Below are 19,868 nucleotides of genomic sequence, written 5' to 3'. Positions count from 1 at the left end.
CCTTTGCTTAGGACATGCTTGCTTCAGAAGAAATGCAACCACCTTTTAGCAGACGAGCAGCTGACCTTGTGGAATGGCCTTTGCAATGCAGATATGACGTTTGGGCCAGTGTGGCTGGGGGCAATCTCACCATTAGCTTATGGAGGCACCAGGATCTGTTTGGATTCTTTTAAGTCCTCCCCTGCCCTCACCTATCTTTATATACTGCAAAATTCACCACTCCCTCTTCTTCAATGACAGCTATGTGCTTAATCTCTCTGACTCTTTTTGAACCTGAAAAACAGCAGTCATTGTGTTGTAGTGGTTAAGAGCGGTAGACTTGTAATCTGGGGAACTGGGTTCGCTTCCCTGCTCCTCCACATGCAGCTGCTGGGTGACCTTGGGCTAGTCACACTTCTCTGAAGTCTCTCAGCCCCACTCACCTTACAGAGTGTTTGTTGTGGGGGAGGAAGGGAAAGGAGAATGTTAGCCCCTTTGAGACTCCTTCGGGTAGTGATAAAGCGGGATATCAAATCCAAACTCGTCTTCTTCTTAAAGATTGACAGTTTTATTGTGTTTATGTCACACATACGTAATATTCATATTCTAAGGTGCCACAGAACAGGGGGGGAGGTTGCTGTAGCAAAATAACGTGTCTCCCTCTTTTGGAATTCGTTTATGTTAATTTGTGAATTAGGTCCTGAGTCTAACAAGCCTGGTTTTGTCTGGAATGTCTTGATAAATATGAAAGCTGAATGTTCATGACTGGAGAAAAATATATCCTGCTCATGAAGAAGAAGAAATGAAGCTGTTAGTCTACTGTATGCCAGAAATGAAAACTTTCAGTTTTTTTTAGTCTGTTTAAACTCAAGATTTAAAAGGCCAAATTACGACCTGTTCATTCCCCCACCTGCACTGCAGCCATTGTCTCTTGGCAACAGTATTCGGCTTAAATGTAAAATAACAGTTTTCCTTTTGGTTTATGTCCTTGGAAACAGAAAGGGTAGACATGGTTTGTATAATAGCGGAGATAAAGGAATGAGGGGGAAAGGCCTAACTCCCTGTTGTGAGGGAAAATGTCTGCCACCCGCTGACGTTTCCCTGGTTATGTCTAGTAAAAGAAATGTGATGATGTGGCACCACATTTCTTTTATTATATGTTAGCAGTGAAATATTAGGTCATGGTACCTCATCCCATGAAGGGACGCGGGTGGCGCTGTGGGTTAAACCACAGAGCCTAGGACTTGCTGATCAGAAGGTCGGCGGTTCGAATCCCTGCGACAAGATGAGCTCCCGTTGCTCGGTCCCTACTCGTGCCCACCTAGCAGTTCGAAAGCACATCAAAGTGCAAGTAGATAAATAGGCACCGCTTCGGCGGGAAGGTAAACGGCATTTCCGTGCGCTGCTCTGGTTCGCCAGAAGCAGCTTAGTCATGCTGGCCACATGACTCGGAAGCTGTACGCCGGCTCCCTCGGCCAATAAAGCGAGATGAGTGCCGCAACCCCAGAGTTGGTCACGACTGGACCTAATGGTCAGGGGTCCCTTTACCTTTACCTCACCCCATGCATGTTTTGTATTCCATTCACATACTCTATTCATCTTGTATATACTGCCATATTTTAAAACTGAAATAACCTTCCCCTGCTACTGCTGCCCTCCAAAGCATCTGCTGCCTGAGGCTGTTGCCTCACTTTGCCTAATGGGAGGGCTGGCCCTGAGAGTCCTGGTTTCTCTGTGAAAGGATATGGGGGGCGGGCATCTGTTTTCCAGTAGATATGGAATTAACACCTCTGAGCTTTTTTAAAAAACAACTTAGGCACGCAAACTGTTCTTCACAAAGGCCCTACTGAAATTCAGTTTGGTGGGGGGGAAAGCCAAAAGTATTAAAAGTAATTTATTGAAAAGCTAGTCAGAAGAAAACATTAGAAGATTCTGTGTTTTCTTCAACCAAACCTAAGGAGCCCATATACAGAATAAAACTGGATCCTGGTTGCACAGAATCATTGATCTTGCAGATAAACATCTTGGCAAGTGAATGGCTTTAAAATGCATAACAGCAACTAACGTCTGGAGCAGAATCAAATACAAAACAGAAGAGTCAGAAGAAAAATCCAGAAAGGAAGAGACCTATTTATCCAATAGCGGCTGTTTAGAAGGCAGACGGAGCTCTTCTTCCTTTGGCACACAGCAAAACTTGCATTCTTCATTTGAAGAGTGTTGTTTCACCAGGATAGGATGAACGACTGAATCATGAAGTCCACTGTCTTGAAAGGACATGGGGCTGGGCAATAAAATTACTAAAGTGAGGACCTTAAGTCTGGGTGTTCTGCATACCCCCACTTTCCTAATCGCCACCATCTCCCGATCCACAGGAGCTGTTTGTCAACAGGAGGAAAACTCCTGCTGCAAAGCCTCGCCTGTGTGGTACAGAATTTCTACATAAGAGGTGCATAGAGGAGGATCATGTACTTGAAAAGTTAAAGGGGAAAGATCCCAATGTCATCTGCATCCAAACACTTCCCGGCTTCACTGGGTGCTGCTCAGAGCAAAGTTATTTTTCAGCCCCAACCCTAAACAGCTAGCTGAGTCCCACTGTTTACACCTGAAACAGATGAGCCAGCAGATAGTTTCAGAATGGTGATCTTAAGTAGGCAAAAGTTCATTCTTCTTTGAGATAATTCTGAAAGTTCATGGCAGCTACAGACACCATGCTGCAGGAGTAGGCTATATAGTAAGTGAGGGAACAGTCCCTGCTTTTTCTTCTTTTTTTGTACTAGGAGAGGAATGAATTAGGACTACTCAGTGTTGACTGGTTCTTCTACCTCTCATGTGTTTGTGTGATAGGCAGCTTGTAATGGCTCTGGGGCTGGTTAAGTGGCAATTGTACATTCTTCCCTTCTCATTTTGCCCCCTGGAAGCAGCAAGACTGCATGGAGGCCTCATCCTGCAGTTGGAACAAAGGCCAGGAGCAAGGGTATGGATTTCATTTAAGCTGAGCAGATCTCTGACCCTTGCCCGCTATGGGTTGTTCCTCCATTCTTGCAAATTTTGAAATGCCGAAAATTTAACACCTATGACGTTTACCTAACACCTATGACAAAGGCTCATAGTAGCCACCAGCCAGGTGGCGATTAAGCTGGACCAGTGATGACTCTGGATTTGGTACGTTATCAATATCTGGGCAGGAGCCACATACGAGGATTCAGAGGCAGCATTCAGAAAGGAAGGCTTTGGATGCAGAAGAGATTAGGTTCTACTGGGAGGAAGGTGGAACTACATAACCACGACCGGTTATGTACAGGTGGGTCTTTTGAGGTGTGCAGAACAGTAGGAGTGCCTCACAAACAGGAGATCTTAGAGCTCTCTGGATGGCTACACTCCCCACAAATGCCAGTTCTCAGCCCTAGGAGGAAGGCGTGCTGTGTTTGTGTGTGTCAGACAGGCCAACTGTGCCCCTACAAGGCCAATGCTGACTGTTGTCTCATCTTCAGAAACGTCTCCGCCTGGGCAGCGAGGTCTTGTAGAGAGACTTGCCTTTGCCCTCAATGTAGGTAATGCTCATCTCTTTGGCATTAATCTCAATGTAGGCAAAGCCCCCTTGAGAAGAGGCGTGGCCATAGAAGAAGCGCAGGTATCCAGCAGGGACCTCGTGAAGGTGTTGCTTGTTGTCATCCATGAAGTTCCCCGCTCCACTTAGGACATAGCCCAAGCCAGTTTTGTCCTGGAGGTACTGTTGGAGAAAGGGAGGAACAGGCTCAAACCAGTATCACCGTCGCATAACTTTTGGGTGTCTCAAGCCATCATGTTGTTGCCTAGCTATCCCCCCACCTATGCATGTTGGGAAAACATTACAGTGGTACCTTGGTTCTCAAACGACTTAGTTGTTGAATAAATCAGCTCCCATTTGCGAACGTTTTTCAGAAGCCGAACGTCCAACGCGGCTTCTGCTTGAGTGCAGCTAATCGGAAGTCGTGCCTTGGTCTTCGAACGGTTTCAGGAGTCCAATGGACTCCCAGAATGGATTAAGTTCAAGAACCAAGGTACCACTGTATATGTGACAGACTTTTATTTAAGAGACGGGTACAACTTCCAGCCCATGAAACGATTGTGAGAAGCTCAGTATTGCTGAAGCTCAGTGTTGCTCCAAGAAGGAAAGGCAGTGGGGTGCAATAGTTGTAATGATCTTGTATGATTTATGTAGTACTTGTGATATTCTATTAAGCTCTATTTTGTTATTGTTATTTATTGTTTATAAGCTGCTTTGGGATTCATTTGAATGAAAAGCAGCATAAGATTTCAAACAATCAATCAACAATAATGATGACAAAGTATGTTCAAGATAGGCTGCCAGATAGGAAGAGACAGGGCTGTAGGGGCACATTTTTATGTTTAGCGCTCAATTTCTACTCAGACCATCAAATGGCACAGTTCCTCTCCAGAGGGACTTGCTACCTGTGCCAGACATACCAAGTTGGGAGAAGGAAAGGAATGGAAAAGACGAGAGAGGTTGAGGAAAGGGTATGTCAGGTGGCAGCAGGAGAGGCGCTCATGGCGCAAGGGTCAGTGGTCAAAGGGAAGTGCTGGTGAAGAGACACAAGACATGGGATGGAAAGTTAGCGAAGGAGCCCATCTGCTTCCCCACTTCTACCAGCTCTCCCAGTGTGCAATGAAAAGCAAAAGGCAGGTGTTAGGATAGCATTATGAGGCAGAAATTGGAGGAAGGGGGAATGAGGCCATAAACCAAGAGCAACACCCCAACAGTCACAGGTCATGAACTAAGAACTTCCTTCTCACACTTTTCAATAGCACTTGTGGCTCGTTTAGTGTGTATTTTCTCACTCATTCCTGCAGCAAGATCATTATTCTTCCCCTCTTTTACAGGTGGGAAACAGAGCTGGACCATAAAGAAGGCTGATCACCGAAGAATTGATGCTTTTGAATTATGGTGCTGGAGGAGACTCTTGAGAGTCCCATGGACTGCAAGAAGATCAAACCTCTCCATTCTGAAGGAAATCAGCCCTGAGTGCTCACTGGAAGGACAGATCCTGAAGCTGAGGCTGGTCTCTTAGAAAGAGAGAGAGGAATCTCCACTGCTTCCTAGGTTCTCAAGCTTTTATATTGCAAGTTCCTTGGGAGAACTTTTTTTTTGTTTATGCAAACCTGTAACATGCCATTTACACTGATAACTCTCTTAACAGAAAGCCATTCACACTGCAGCAAATAGTTATGGATATACAGCATAGCTCCAATACTTTGGCCACCTCATGAGAAGAGAAGACTCCCTGGAAAAGACCCTGATGTTGGGAAAGATGGAGGGCACAAGGAGAAGGGGACGACAGAGGATGAGATGGTTGGACAGTGTTCTCGAAGCTACAAACATGAGTCTGACCAAACTGTGGGAGGCAGTGGAAGACAGGAGTGCCTGGCGTGCTCTGGTCCATGGGGTCACGAAGAGTTGGACACGACTAAACAACAACAACAGCAAAGGAAGCCCAAGACCCAGGCCCAAATATACCACTTTCTACCACAAGGGGCATTGTCTTTATAGGAAGTGTGCAAGAGCAAAGTTCTAAGCAAGGATGATGGGGCTCTCTCTTTCTTGGCTCACCTGCAGGTTGTGATCATGGCCGCACAAGTAGGCTGTGGCCTTGTATTTCAGCAGCAGCGGCTGCAGATGCTTCACCAAGCATGTCGTTGGTCCGTGCTTCCCCACCGACCACACTGGGTAGTGCCCAGCCACCAACAAGTAGTCATCCTGAGAGTTGGCCAGCTGTTTGCGGAGCCAGGACATCTGGGAGCGGGCCTCGCCCAGTTCCTGTGGGTGCAGGGGCTGCTCATTTTGGAAGTCATCCGAATTGCCGCAGATAGTCACCGTGTCGATCATGACAATGGAAACAGTGGCATTGGTGCCGGGCACCTTGAACCTCAGCCTGTAGTAGTTTTTGGGGAAGTGCCTGGTAGCGAAAAGAGCGGGAGGCAAAACAGTCAGAAAGGCAGAAGAAGAAGGTGCTTCTATATCGCAAGGCCTTTTTGGTGGGATGCTTCCACAGCCACAAAAGCTCTGTGGATGAGATGGGATGGGGAACCCACGCAAGGGCTGGCCTAACCAGACATCAAAACAGAAGGGGGATTACTTTGAGCCAGGACTTGTACCTGTAGATCTGCAAGGATCACCTCACAGCTCCAAGGAGAAGCAGCACCTCTGCAGGCACTCTGGGCCAAACTACTGTATTTTTCATTCAATAAGGCGCACCTGACCATAAGGTGCACCTACATTTTTTGGGGGAGGGGGAATTCAAGAAAAAAAATTGCAGCTTTTGGGGGCTTTTGCGGGAGGTGGGGTAAGTGAGAGAGCTTCGCTCTGTCCCTTCCCCCACATCCCGCAAAAGCCAGGGATAGCCGTGCGAAGCCTCCGCAGGGCAGTGGGATGAAGGCTCCCCGCTGCCCTGTGGAGGCTTCGCGGGCTACCCCAGAGCTGCTCAGGAGCTTGTCGGGGCTGGCGGGGGAAGCCTGGCGTTCCCCCACCGCCAGCCCCAAAGAGCAGGTCGGGGAGCTTTTCGGGGCTGGCGAGGGAAGCCTGGGCCCCCCCCCCAGCCCCAGGGACCACACATTCGCTCCATAAGATGCACAGACATTTCCCCTTAGATTTTAAGAGGGGAAAAGTGCGTCTTATGGAGCGAAAAATACGGTAGATGCGATCTGGGAGGTCTATGAAGTGTCTCCTGGTCGGCTTTTGAAAAATTATGCAATGCAGCTGGCAGGGCTCCAAATTTCATTGGAATAGAGGCAGGAGAAGAAATCACTAACTCCCTCCCCGGCTGTTTGTGCATTAAATATCCTCAAACTGTTTTTCTCCTCTGAGAGGAAGAGATATGTGGGCCTAGGTATCTTTTCCCCCCGTGGGTATGAAAGCAGCTGTCTGGTATGTGGGTGTGAATTTTTTTTGGGGGGGGGGACACCATCGGGAAACGTTTAAGTACTTCCCTTTCTCAGCTCTTCTGCATATCATTGGAGAATAATCTACAAATTCAATGCCTCCGTTGCTCTGATGAGAACACAATATACAATTCAGCTAAGTTGTGTGACCTGCTTTTTAAAGGACTATGCAGTCAACTAACAGAGCAATCGCACACTTGTCTACTCCAGAATAAGTCCAGTTCAGTACTGAGGCCCCAAAGGCCTGTGACCAGCACCCTACCTTGCCCTTTGAATGCATTTTATAGAAACATTGGCTCTGAAATGATAGAATAATTAAATAAAGTAAGCAATATCACAGAATCCTCTGCAACGTCCAGGTGTTTGATGCTGAGAGAGATTTATCCTCAAGGAAAGAGGTTTGATAGCCACTTAAGGTTTTTTATTGCTTAATCTGTGGCGCAAATTTTAAATCAATGAAGCTGCGGTGTGAGGGCGGCTTTGCTTGGTTGTTTGTTTTGTTACTATAACAGAGAATTAAAAACAAATATTAAAGATGCTTAATAAGACCTGGTGTACCACAAAGTGTGGTATATTGCATTTAGGGAGAAACTAACTCCAAAACCGACAAGACAGACAAAGTTACTTCAACTTGGAGCTCTTTTATTAATTATGTTAATAGGGAAGACAATACACAGCATCCTCCCTCATACTGTATACAAATTTGGAATGCTTAACATCTGTATTTGTGTTTCGGTATGGTATTTCCATCATGTTCACCGCATTACTGGCAATGATCTTATCCTTTTATATCTTGTCATGTAAACAATTGCCCTGACCTTATTTCTCGTCTTCCACTTATAGTAGAGTTTTGCTGAAGTGTCATTATGGAGGATGCACTGTGTGTGGTCTGCTAACGAAAAAAGTATTTTTTTTGGAGGGAGGGGAATAGTTATTTGTTCTATTGTTTCTTGATGTAATGCATTCATCAAACTTTGCAGTAGCTGTTGCTGACTCAAAAACGACAGGTATCAGTAGTAATCAAGGCATTTCTTATTATTCTCCACCTGGATTTTAGTCTTGAAAATAAATAAGAATATACAAAAAAGAGAGCTGGTGTACTCTAGTGGCTAAGGGTGTCGGCTGCAAAGCCTACAGATCAAATCCTACTTCTGCTGTGAACATACTAGGGGGCCCACGATGCAGACAAGGACACTGGAAGACATTCCCCTCCTCCCGCAAAATCTGTCCCCTAACTTTTCCACACCTGGTAACTCTCTGCACCTTAACTAACAACAAGAACAAATCACAGGCCTTACAGCAGTGGAGTCTTACCAACGTTTGGAGATCTTGCTATAGGCAATCTGTGCAGTGACATTCCCTGAGTGGTCGTGGTTCCCAGCCAGCACATACCAGGGCAAGTTGCGCAATGAGGGTGCCTGGAAAACTGACTCGAATGTCTCCTGCAACAGAAAAAGGAGCGCCTTTGTTTACGGATTCCTCCGGACAATCTGTTTATTGCGCATTCATCCGGATTTGCTTGCAGAGAGCTTACGCTGAAGGTTAGACTATGCCTCTCTTTCTTCCTTTGCTTGTACAGAGGTTATGCACCTCCCCATTTATAATTTGCCCACCCCACACTTTTCAGTGCAATCTCCCTGTTGCTTTCCTTAACCACACAAAGGTGTTTTTTTAACGCGGATTTGTTGCGTTAAGGCAACAGAAAGCTATAATCCACTCTTTGTACGAGCCTAAATTTATGGCATGCGCCTGAAAAACTCCAGTAAAATACTGATATTTTGAATAGTGCCCAAATATGTGTGTGCATTCAAGAAAGAGAAGATTTATATGGCGTGGTTTTCAGTTGTGCCTTATCTAACATATAACCATTTCCACAGCAACATTTCATTTCACTGACACTCTCTAAACGTTTTAATAAAAGAAGTAAAAATTAAAATAAAAGTGGTGCCTGAAATTTGCTTTTCCCTCCCCCCCCCTCCATTTTCTCCTTTTGTGCTGTGTCTTTTAGATTGTAAGCCTAAGGGCAGAAGCAGGAGCTTATATTGATCTGATCAGGCACTCCAGGAGCCTGTTTGCCTGAAGGGTGGGTTCTAAATCATAGAATCGCAGAACTGTAGAATTGGAAGGGACGCTGAGGGTCATCCAGACCAACCCCTACAATGCAAGAATCTCAACTAAAGAATCCAAGACAGATAGCAATCCAACCTCTGCTTAAAAGTGAGGATTGCTAAGTGTGCTGGTGGTGCCTTGGATACACTTTAAAATAAATTCATGTAGGTAATTCAGGATTTGGGGTGGGGGAGATTCACAGAGCCTAGGGCTTGCCGATCAGAAGGTTGGCGGTTCAAATCCCTGTGACGGAGTGAGCTCCCGTTGCTTGGTCCCTGCTCCTGCCAACCTAGCAGTTTGAAAGCACGTCAAAGTGCAAGTACATAAATAGGTACCACTCCGGCAGGAAGGTAAACGGCGTTTCCATGAACTGCTCTGGTTCGCCAGAAGCGGCTTAGTCATGCTGGCCACATGACCCGGAAGCTGTACGCCGGCTCCCTCGGCCTGTAAAGCAAGATGAGTGCCGCAACCCCAGAGTCATCCGCGACTGGACCTAACAGTCAGGGGTCCCTTTACCTTTGGCACTCAACTCCAGTGCCTCCAACTTGGGACTGTGTAGGCTGTGTGCTGTGTCCAAGTTAACACAGCAGCACTCTGAGCTTTATCTTATTCCAGGACTCCTGATGGAGTCCCCAGCCTCTCCACACACACACACACACCCCACCTCCTGACCTGAAAGCGCTTGTCGTAGGCGTCCTGCACACCACTGTAGTAGAAGTTGTCTCCGAGGGACAAGATGAAGTCTGCTCCCAGCGAAGCTGCCGTACGCCCCATCTCATTGGCCACGGCTGCCTCGCGGGCTGTGTAGAAAGGAGCATTGGGCACCCCACCCCAATCTCCCACAGCGATGAAGCGCAAGGAAGAGCGCGCATGAAGGCATGGCAGGGCAGCCAGGAAGAGCCCCAGAAGGTAGAGGAAGTTCATCATCTGAAAGCGAGGAAATGAGATGACAACATGGGGATAGAGAGAACATTTACCTGGAAAAGGTCAACCACAGATCTGCTTGCGTTGCTACTATCTTTTCCAGGAAGCCCCTTCCCCTCGACTCTGAGCACTGCTCTCCTTTCTGGTCTCACTACTAAAGAGTTTTATTCCACGTTTGTTCCAAACACACATTCCTGAAAAATTGCAGTGCTTATTAAAAACAACCAGAGTCCAATAGGATGTAACATTTCAACTTCTTCTGTGCTTCTTTTTTTGTGTTCTTTGAAATGATGTCAATAATAATAATAATAATAATAATAATAATAATAATAATAATTTATTATTTATACCCCACCCATCTGGCTGGGTTTCCCCAGCCACTCTGGGCGGCTTCCAAAAGAATATTAAAATACTGTGATACATCAAACATTAAAAGCTTCCCTAAATAGGGCTGCCTTCAGATGTCTTCTAAAAGTCTGGTAGTTGTTGTTCTCTTTGACATCTGGTGGGAGGGCGTTCCACAGGGACGGCGCCAGTACCGAGAAGGCCCTCTGCCTGGTTCCCTGTAACTTGGCTTCTCGCAGTGAGGGAACCGCCAGAAGGCCCTCGGTGCGGGACCTCAGTGTCCGGGTAGAACGATGGGGGTGGAGACGCTCCTTCAGGTATACTGGACCGAGGCCGTTTAGGGCTTTAAAGGTCAGCACCAACACTTTGAATTGTGCTCGGAAACGTACTGGGAGCCAATGTAGGTCTTTCAAGACCGGTGTTATATGGTCTCGGCGGCCGCTCCCAGTCACCAGTCTGGCTGCTGCGTTCTGGATTAGTTGTAGTTTCCGGGTCACCTTCAAAGGTAGCCCCATGTAGAGCGCATTGCAGTAGTCCAAGTGGGAGATAACCAGAGCATGCACCACTCTGGCGAGGCAGTCCGCAGGCAGATAGGGTCTCAGCCTGCGTACCAGATGGAGCTGGTACACAGCTGCCCTGGACACGGATTTAACCTGTGCCTCCATGGACAGCTGTGAGTCCAAAATGACTCCCAGGCTGCGCACCTGGTCCTTCAGGGGCACAGTTACCCCATTCAGGACCAGGGAATCCTCCACACCTGCCCGCCTCCTATCCCCCAGAAACAGTACTTCTGTCTTGTCAGGATTCAATCTCAATCTGTTAGCCGCCATCCATCCTCCAACCGCCTCCAGACACTCACACAGGACCGTCACCGCCTTCACTAGTTCTGATTTGAAAGAGAGGTAGAGCTGGGTATCATCCGCATACTGATGAACACCCAGCCCAAACTCCCTGATGATCTCTCCCAGCGGCTGCATGTAGATGTTGAAAAGCATGGGGGAGAGGACAGAACCCTGAGGCACCCCACAAGTGAGAGCCCAGGGGTCTGAACACTCATCCCCCCCCCCACCACTTTCTGAACACGGCCCAGGAGGAAGGAGCGGAACCACTGTATGACAGTGCCCCCAGCTCCCAGCCCCTCAAGACGGTCCAGAAGGATGTTATGGTCGATGGTATCAAACGCCGCTGACAGATCCAGCAGAACTAGGAAACAGCTCTCACCTTTGTCCTTAGCCCGCCGGAGATCATCAACCAGTGCGACCAAGGCAGTTTCAGTCCTGTGATGAGGCCTGAATCCCGACTGGAAGGGATCCAAATGGTCCGCTTCTTCCAGGCGTGCCTGGAGTTGTTCAGCAACCACTCGCTCAATCACCTTGCCCAAGAATGGAAGATTTGAGACTGGGCGATAGTTGGCCATCGTGGCCGCATCTAAAGATGGTTTTTTAAGAAGCGGTTTAATAACCGCCTCTTTCAGCGGGTCTGGGAAGGCTGCCTCACGGAGGGAAGCATTCACCACCCCACGGAGCCCATCGCCCAGCCGTTCCCGGCTAGCTTTTATAAGGCAGGATGGGCAAAGATCAAGGAGACAGGTGGTTGGTTTCACTCGTCCAAGCAACCTGTCCACATCCTCGGAGGTAACAGATTGGAATTAATCCCACGCAATTTGACTAGACAGGACTCTAGCACTCTCCCGCCCCAGCCCTGCTCCCACGGTGGCGTCTATCTCTTCCCGAATCTGAGCGACTTTATCTGCAAAAAACTTTGCAAAATCATTGCAGGAGATCATGTGGCCTGTACTGGGCCCCGATGTAGCAGGTGGTTCCGCTAAATTGCGGACCACCTGAAAAAGTCTCCTGCTGCTGTTTTCTGCAGATGCAATAGAGGCGGTGAAGAAAGTCTTCTTCGCCGTCGCTACCGCCACTTGGTAGGCTCGACATTGAGCTCTAACCTGTGTCCGGTCAGCTTCAGAATGGGTCATCCGCCACCGGCGCTCTAGCCGTCTCAACGATTGTTTCATTGCCCTCAGATCCGTGGAAAACCACCGGGCTGTCTGGGCTCCATGCAATCGGAGAGGGCGCTTTGGAGCCAAACAGTCAATAGCCCTGGTTAGCTCCACATTCCAGCGGGCCACCAGGGAATCAGCTGAAAGGCCATCAACATGGGATAAAGCATCCCCTACCACTCTCTGGAAACCATTTGGATCCATTAAGTGGCGGGGGCGGACCATCCGAATCGGTCCCACCTCCCTGCAGAGGGGAAGGGTCTCGGAGAAGTCAAGTTGCACCAGGAAGTGGTCTGACCATGGCACTTCTTTCGTTTCGCTTTTACTTAGTGTCAGATCACCAACATCCATAGAGGTAAACACCAGGTCCAAGGCATGTCTGCGGCTATGGGTTGGGCCAAACTTATTCAGGGACAGCCCCATGGAGGCCATGCTTTCCACGAAGTCCCGAGCGGCCCCTTGTAAGGTCGTGTCGGCATGGATATTAAAATCCCCTAGGACAACCAAACTAGGTGTCTCCAGGAGAACATCCGCCACGACCTGAAGCAGCTCGGGCAGGGAATCCTTGGTGCAGCGGGGAGGTCGGTACACCAAAAGGAATCCTGTACTGCCCCTATTGCCCAACTTCCAGAGCATGCACTCAGAGAACTGGGTCTTCCCAATAGGACGCCTGGTGCAAACTAATGACTTCCTAAAAATCACTGCAACCCCCCCTCCCTGCCCACAAGGCCTGGGTTGCTGTGCGTAAGAGAAACCTGGTGGACAAGCAGCGGCAAGAACAGGCCCATCTGCTTCATCCAACCAAGTCTGTTACACATGCCAGGTCAAATCCTCCAACCATGATCAAGTCATGGATGGCAGTGGTCTTATGAATCATTGACCTGGCATTGCACAGCAGCACCTTCAGGTCATGTGGGTATCCCTTGCTGATTCTAGTATCCGTCCGGTCAGGACCAGACCCGGAGGCAGGGATAGTCCTCAGACAACGACTAAACCTGCCTCCTCTGTAATGACATAGTCTGGTCTTAGCGTAACTCCTCCTCCTACCCATGATCACTGAGATCGGTTGTCCCAGCGCATCCCTCTCTGTGGAACATGCCCCAGCCATTTTGTTGGCTGGGACCCACTCCCCGGCAGCCCTGACCCCTCCCCTTAAGAACAAAATAAGACCTTAAAACAATAATAATAAAAAAACCCAGAAAACAAAAAACAATACAAATAAAAAACTGTAAAAATTACAAATCCATCAAAATCAAACAAATTCCCAACTAAACATCCATCCCACCCCCATCCCCGTCCCTGCATATACAAAAAAAATAAAAAATAAAAAGGAAAATTTTAAAACATTTTAAAAAGAACTCTGCGCCCCTCCGGATCCCCCTGGGCCGCAGCAGCAGTGACAGCAACCGTCCCTGTGAGGCTTCAGGCCCCGCCCCGGGCCAGGTAGGTGGTAAGCGGCAAGAGCAGGGCCCTCAGACCCTCACACAGGAGAGTCCTCCTCAGCGAACAGCAAAGACCCCCAACAAATTATTTCTAGATATTGCTAATAAGGCATAGAATGCTTCCAGGTGAGGGTTTAATATTACAAATGGGTCACTTGGATACTGCAGATCGTGGGACACTGGCAGCAGTTCCCCTCCCCACAACACTGGATTTCCATGCATGGGGTAAATAATGATTAAATGGTGGGGGCAAGATATGGATGGCAATATAATGTGGCAATATTGTGTGGATGCTGTGAAAAACTTGCATGTCTGAGCAACAATAAACAGCCACTTGGAAGCACCCATAGAAAATGGAACTATTTCTCCACCAACCCAAGATTTTTGTCCTGCCAGCTAGCTAATGTGCCTAACCAGCCAAATACCCATTAAAAAAATCAAATTGATACCTTACCCAGTGTGTTGTTTTTCAATTGATACCATACTCGGTTGGGTTGGTGTGTTCTTCAAATTTACAAACACTCATACAAAAACCCAGTGACCTTTTAAATGTCCCTTGTGAAAATGCCTTTCTATTGATACACAGGGCAGAATTCACTTAACAAACTCGTTAGTGAAAGGCCTGCACCAGGACTTCTGTTTGTGTAACAGGACTTTCCCACAAAATTGTTTCTGAGGGGTGAGTGGGAAGGGGGGAGAGAGAGACATTCTGTCTGGCAAGTGGATGTGGTTGTGCAGATAGAACATTAATACAGTATAGCATGTTGAATTCCACCCATATTTATCTAATCACGCCCTGAAAAAACAATCATTGCTCACGCCAAGATTGCATTAGAAAGCTATTGTCATTCATAGTGCATTCCTGTGCATGTCTACTGAGAATTTGTGGACCTGCCTGAGGGGCACTCATCTCAATTCCTTTGTTTACAGATTAGACACCACTGGACATTCACTCTGATATGTTTGGGGAGACACTAGAGGATGTTGCATCAAATCAAGAGTTATCACACTTTTCTTACCCCAAAAATTTGATATTTAGGGGAAGCGGGTGTGATTCACAAGAGCTTCAAATCCGCTTTAACTGCACAGCCTAAATTTGATGTGAATGAATAACAAAGAATATAGAAGTCTGGTAGCGCCCTTACTCTCAGCAACTGGGCACACAAGATTGCAGCCTTAAAACATGGTAGTGCACAGCCATGCTGTGGTATGGAGAGATATACAAAGCAGAAGAGGTTATATACCATTTGCTTATCTCCTAGATACTGGGATTTATTAAAAAGCCACTACCTTTCCTATTTTGCAGTATTATGTCAACATCAAACCCAGATTTGGTGATTAAAGAGAGTAAAAAAGACAGGTGTTCCTTTTTCGCAGTGCAATTAACAAAAGAACGTAAGAATAACCCGCAATGGCCCATCTGGTCCAGCACCCTGATGTCACAAGGAGGTGAAACAACCAGAACTGTACATGGTACAGTGCAACCTCGGGTTGCGAACGTGATCCGTGTGGCAGGCACGTTCACAACCTGCAGCGCTGTGTCTGCACACGCGCGTGACGTGATTCAGCGCTTCTGCGCATGCGCAAAGCACGATCCTGTGTTTATGCACATGCGCGAGCGCCGAAACCTGGAAGTAACCCATTCTGGTACTTCTGGGTTCGACGCCATCCGTAACCCGAAAACGCACAACCCGCAGCATTCACAACCCAAGGAATGACTGTATTCCAAATGTGATCACACCATAGATTTGAATAATGGTGTTATGATATTGACAGTTTTGTTTTCAATTCCTTTCCTAATGAACCCTAGCATGGAATTTGCCTCTCTTTTTTTTTCTTTTTTGTAGCTGCCGCACACTGGGTCGACATTAGGATTAGGGTCCTGGATCAGGATTAGGGCTGTAACAATCCCAGTGGTGCTCTGTCTGATTTCCCTTCTGCTGAACTTTAAACATCCCTTATTATTCAGTTTCACAGCTTTAATTCTTTGTTCTTCAGAGACCTCCTTAGCCTAGGTTTGCACTTGGCTTGCCAGAGCTTGTGCTCTCTCTTTGTCATCACCCAAAACACTCACTTCTTAAAGAAAGCCTTGTTGCATTGTATGGCTTTCCTGACTCTTCGATTTAACCACGCTGGCATCCCTTCCATTTGCTCTTGTTTGCGCCTTTCCTAATGGGTAGCCCGTGTTTTTAGGCTGTATTAACATGGGCGTCCAACCGGTGACAAAATGTTGAAACGGATCCATCGATTGCGCTCTTCTCCGGGAGGGGACAAAAGGAAAAGGAAAGGGGGGGCAGATCAGGGGCGACCTGTGAGCGAGGTAGGAAAGCAAGTACGCAGAGGAAGCACCAGAAAGAGAAAGAAAAAGACTTTGCAACAAGAGGAACTTACTTGCTGTTTTTGTTAAGATCCGTCTTGTCAAAACTTATGTGCTCGGATCCGATCGTCCTGGGTGTTAACTCAGCACCTCTCTCTCCAGGGAGTCTCTGTCATCTGAAAACAACTGAAGCACCTCCGCTGCAACAGGGGACATTTTATCAGTAACTGGAAACGGGAAATTGGGGCGGATGGGGCGGGGGGGAGTTCCCTCCAGCACCAGTCAGGATTGAAGCAGAAAAACTGAGTGAGATGGAGAAACAGATGCTGAAGTGATGACCCACACTAACTTCTCTCTCTCCCCCCACAAGCCATGTGACACTTCTTCCTCCTAGCAGACAGAGGTTAAAGATTCTTTAACCTGCCTTCGCGGCAAAGCTGATAAGGAAACTGCGGCTCAGCCCCTTAACCCTTTCGCAGCTCCTCACGTTGGATGCCACAAAGGCTAGCTTACTTTTTTGAAGAAGGACTCAGGAAACGCACCGTTTGAACGAGACCGGCGGACTAGCTGTGGGACCTTCTGACAAGATATTGTGATAGGAATTTTGAGGTCTTAGATATATGGTAATGTTCATAAGTGTACCAACCAAGCACGTACATAGATCAGCACAGGAAGACCAACCTGGAACCATTTTGATTCCTAAACTGAGCAAATGTTTTCTCTGCAAGGTCAAAGTGGGAAACCTCCCCATTGTCTCTTTCCTCACAAATCCTGTCTTAAGGGTATGTCTGTGTTTGAATAGGGTGTGAGCCTGTGATCTGGCCCAGAAACGAAGTATTTATCAAAAGACTGGCCAGGCTCCCCAGGGTATCCAATCAAGTAACCTGCCAGACAGGAGAATAACAACATTCAAATTTCTGTTTTAGACCGCCTTTTCTGTGATGTAGGTATGATTTATCTGAGGAGTGGTCTTATGTTACACCCCTTCTGTGATGTATTTATGATGTTTCTGGGGGTGGTCTTGATCTACAGGGTGGCAATTTCAAAAGTCCATATAAGGCCTTGTGCGCCATTGTTTTGGGTTCCTCCTCCTCTCCTGCGGGTGAGGGGAGCACCCTGTTGCAACAGATCAATAAAGATTAAGCTTACTAGCTGCTTTGCTTCTCAATATTCTCTGGTTGGCCTCTGTTATTTTCTCCTACCAATAGGGAACCTACTTAAGGACTCTATATGGGCTCTTGGATACCTCATAAGGGAAAAGGGCAATTTTTGTTTACAACAATACAAAGCACAACGAAGTGGTGAGCCAAAAGCCAGCGAGGCTAAACCCGGGAGAAACGAAAAGCTGGCTTTTCCATATGAAAGGGAAGGCAAATGAAGAGGCTGCCATGGCCTATAAGCCAGGGGTGTCCAAACTTTTTTCAAAGAGGGCCAGATTTGATGAAGTGAACATGCATGAGGGCCGACCAAAGTTGTTGACCTTTGTTTAGGGTTGAAGTTGTTGACCTTTGTTAAAGGGAGAAATCTGAGGGCTCCCTTGGACAGAAAAAACAAGGACACCAGCCAGGAATACCAGAGCAAAACAGCAGCCAGTAGGCTTGGTCTTTATTGAAGACTGTCGTGACAGGACTCCCACCTGCCACCAGGTGAAACAAGATGGAAGCTCTGAACAAAAGAGAACCCAAACTTTTATTAGCTGCTAATCCCCATGTTACACCCCACCCAAATTACTAATACATCATGGATACATCATGAAAGGGGAGGTCTGGTGGCAGTAATCTGAGCATCCTGGACCCTGCCCCATGGTTCCCCTTGCCCTCCACCAAACACCCATCAAGTGTAAATGAAGTATATGCACTCCACGATCGTGAAGCTCTTTCTTACATAACCACTGTTGGAAACGGGTCCCAGTTTGCATGGCAAAATAAACTTCTGTCTGCTGCAAGCATCCTGTCTGTTAAACAGAGTGGCCTTTGATAATATCCTAGTTAGAGCCTGAGATTTCCTACCCCGGCTTTAGTGTGTTCTCTGCACCCTCTCCAGCTTGCAGGTTCATTAAATTGCCATAAGGGTTGGGAACTGTGTCCCACCCTATGTTGCTGGGTTCTGTTGTACTATTTGTCTTGAGAAACCCTGAAAGCTGCTTAAATAAAGACCAGGCTATATTTGGAAAGGCTGATATTCTGTGAGCTGGCCTAGTGGATAAAAATAATATAAAAGTGGGGCAGCATAGGAGGAAGCTAAATAACCTTATGGAGGGTGAATCACCCTGTCCGGATGGAATTAGCCAGAAGATGAATGTACTAGTAGGAAGGTGGCCAGTCTAGTTCTTCTTGCCATTATAGAGAGTCAATGACCGAACATAGCTCTCTGGCTGACAACACCCATAATCCAGCCATAGATGTGTCTGCTGCTGCAGTCTGTGAATGTAGAAGCAATCCCATGCATGAAAGGACCCCCCAAATCAGGGGCGTAGCGTGGGTTGTCAGCACCCGGGGCAAGGCAAGTAATTTGCACCCCCTAAACCGTGGATTTGCGCCCCCTAACCCTAACCCCCAGATGTTGCGCCCGGTGCGGCCGGCCCCCCTGCACCCCCCACGCTACGCCACTGCCCCAAATTCATAAGGTACAAGATTTTCAACCATAGCAACAGATGTAAAAATAAAAAAAAAGGTTGTTGGCTTCAGCCATGTGCTGTATAACGTAAATTGAGAATACAGGGGGAGAGAAAGCAGTTTGGTGGAGGGCATCTGATGAGTATTATGCTCTTTCAGCTCATGTCACATTATATATTTCTGCACATGCGCGGGTGCCAAGACATATTTCTATGCAAAATTGCGCAAGTCAATAAAATGCAAAGCCGCAATCAAATTGTATAATAGGTTTATAACTTTTGTAAATCACTCAGAGGGCTTTGTTGATTGGCAGTATGAAAATGTTGGTAGTGTATAAATAAATACCGGTTTCTTTCTTTTTTTTCAAACGGCACAAATTTTGATCGTGCACTTTATGTCCCAAAGGAGACAAAGTTGCTGTGCTGTGTTTCTGCTGCCCAAATGCCTGTCAGAAGGGCCGGACAGTTTGTCCTTTATGACAAGTCATCCATTTTCTTTTTCATATATAATAATTTTTATTAAATTTTCAATTTTGCAATTTCAAATAAACATTTTACAAACTTTAAAATATCCAGTGACTTCCCTTCTTCTCTTCCCATGGTTCATTTTACGTATCATACATCCCTGCAAATTTTACTATAACCATTCGAATCAGTTTTCCTCATTTACATCCATCAAAAATTATTTACTCTGCTGAATTTATCTTAATGCTGCCAGCGTTTTCAGCTGTATACAGTTATTTTCCATATAGTCAATAAATGCTTTCCATTCTTCTTTAAACATATGTTCTTCTTGCTCCCTTTATCTATATGTTAAACTTGCAAGTTGTGCGTATTCTGTCAACTGAATTTGCCAATCTTCTTTAATGGGACCTCACTCACTTTCCATTTGGGGGCTAACAAAACACGGGCCGCAGTTGTTGCATACATAAACAACCTTTTCTGACACCTGGGAATTTCAGTCTGGGTTATCCCCAACAAAAAGGACTCTTAGTTTTTTGGGGGAAGTAATTTTGAACATTTTTTTTCTATTCATTATAAATCATTTCCCAATACACTTCTACCTTATTACATGTCCACCATATGTGGAAGAATGTTCCCTACACTTCTTTACGCTTCCAACACTTATCTGATTCTGTTTTATAAATCTTATGAAACAGACTAGCCAATCGTTTTCAAGCTTTCCACCTTTCAAGCAAA

At 46.7% G+C, this 19,868-nt stretch overlaps 1 protein-coding gene across 1 annotated transcript; it reads right to left on the bottom strand.

Moving 5' to 3' along the window:
• Nucleotides 1–1,857: 1,857 nt before the first annotated feature.
• Nucleotides 1,858–16,439, bottom strand: ACP5 (acid phosphatase 5, tartrate resistant). The gene is made up of 5 exons (XM_080987372.1): nt 16,129–16,439; nt 9,697–9,951; nt 8,230–8,357; nt 5,588–5,933; nt 1,858–3,709 (listed from the first exon to the last, which is right to left on the bottom strand). Exons 2-5 carry the CDS (start codon nt 9,949–9,951, stop codon nt 3,467–3,469), a joined length of 972 nt encoding a protein of 323 aa, XP_080843498.1. The 5' UTR covers nt 16,129–16,439; the 3' UTR covers nt 1,858–3,466.
• Between the last annotated feature and the right edge of the window lie 3,429 nt (nt 16,440–19,868).

The sequence above is a fragment of the Podarcis pityusensis genome (assembly GCF_964106645.2).
Source record: "Podarcis pityusensis genome assembly, chromosome: 17".
NCBI lineage: Eukaryota > Metazoa > Chordata > Lepidosauria > Squamata > Lacertidae > Podarcis > Podarcis pityusensis.
The sequence above is the reverse complement of the archived record's forward strand: the minus strand, read 5'-3'. Positions and strand labels throughout refer to the sequence as shown.

What these genes read in the sequence shown, in the direction of transcription:
- ACP5 (XM_080987372.1), bottom strand. Translation starts at nt 9,951, where the DNA reads ATGATGAACTTCCTCTACCTTCTGGGGCTCTTCCTGGCTGCCCTGCCA. An exon ending in CCTACGACAAGCGCTTTCAG is followed by an intron (nt 8,358 to 9,696) that starts GTCAGGAGGTGG and finishes TTTCTGTTGCAG; the next exon opens with GAGACATTCGAGTCAGTTTT. An exon ending in AGCAAGATCTCCAAACGTTG is followed by an intron (nt 5,934 to 8,229) that starts GTAAGACTCCAC and finishes TTTCGCTACCAG; the next exon opens with GCACTTCCCCAAAAACTACT.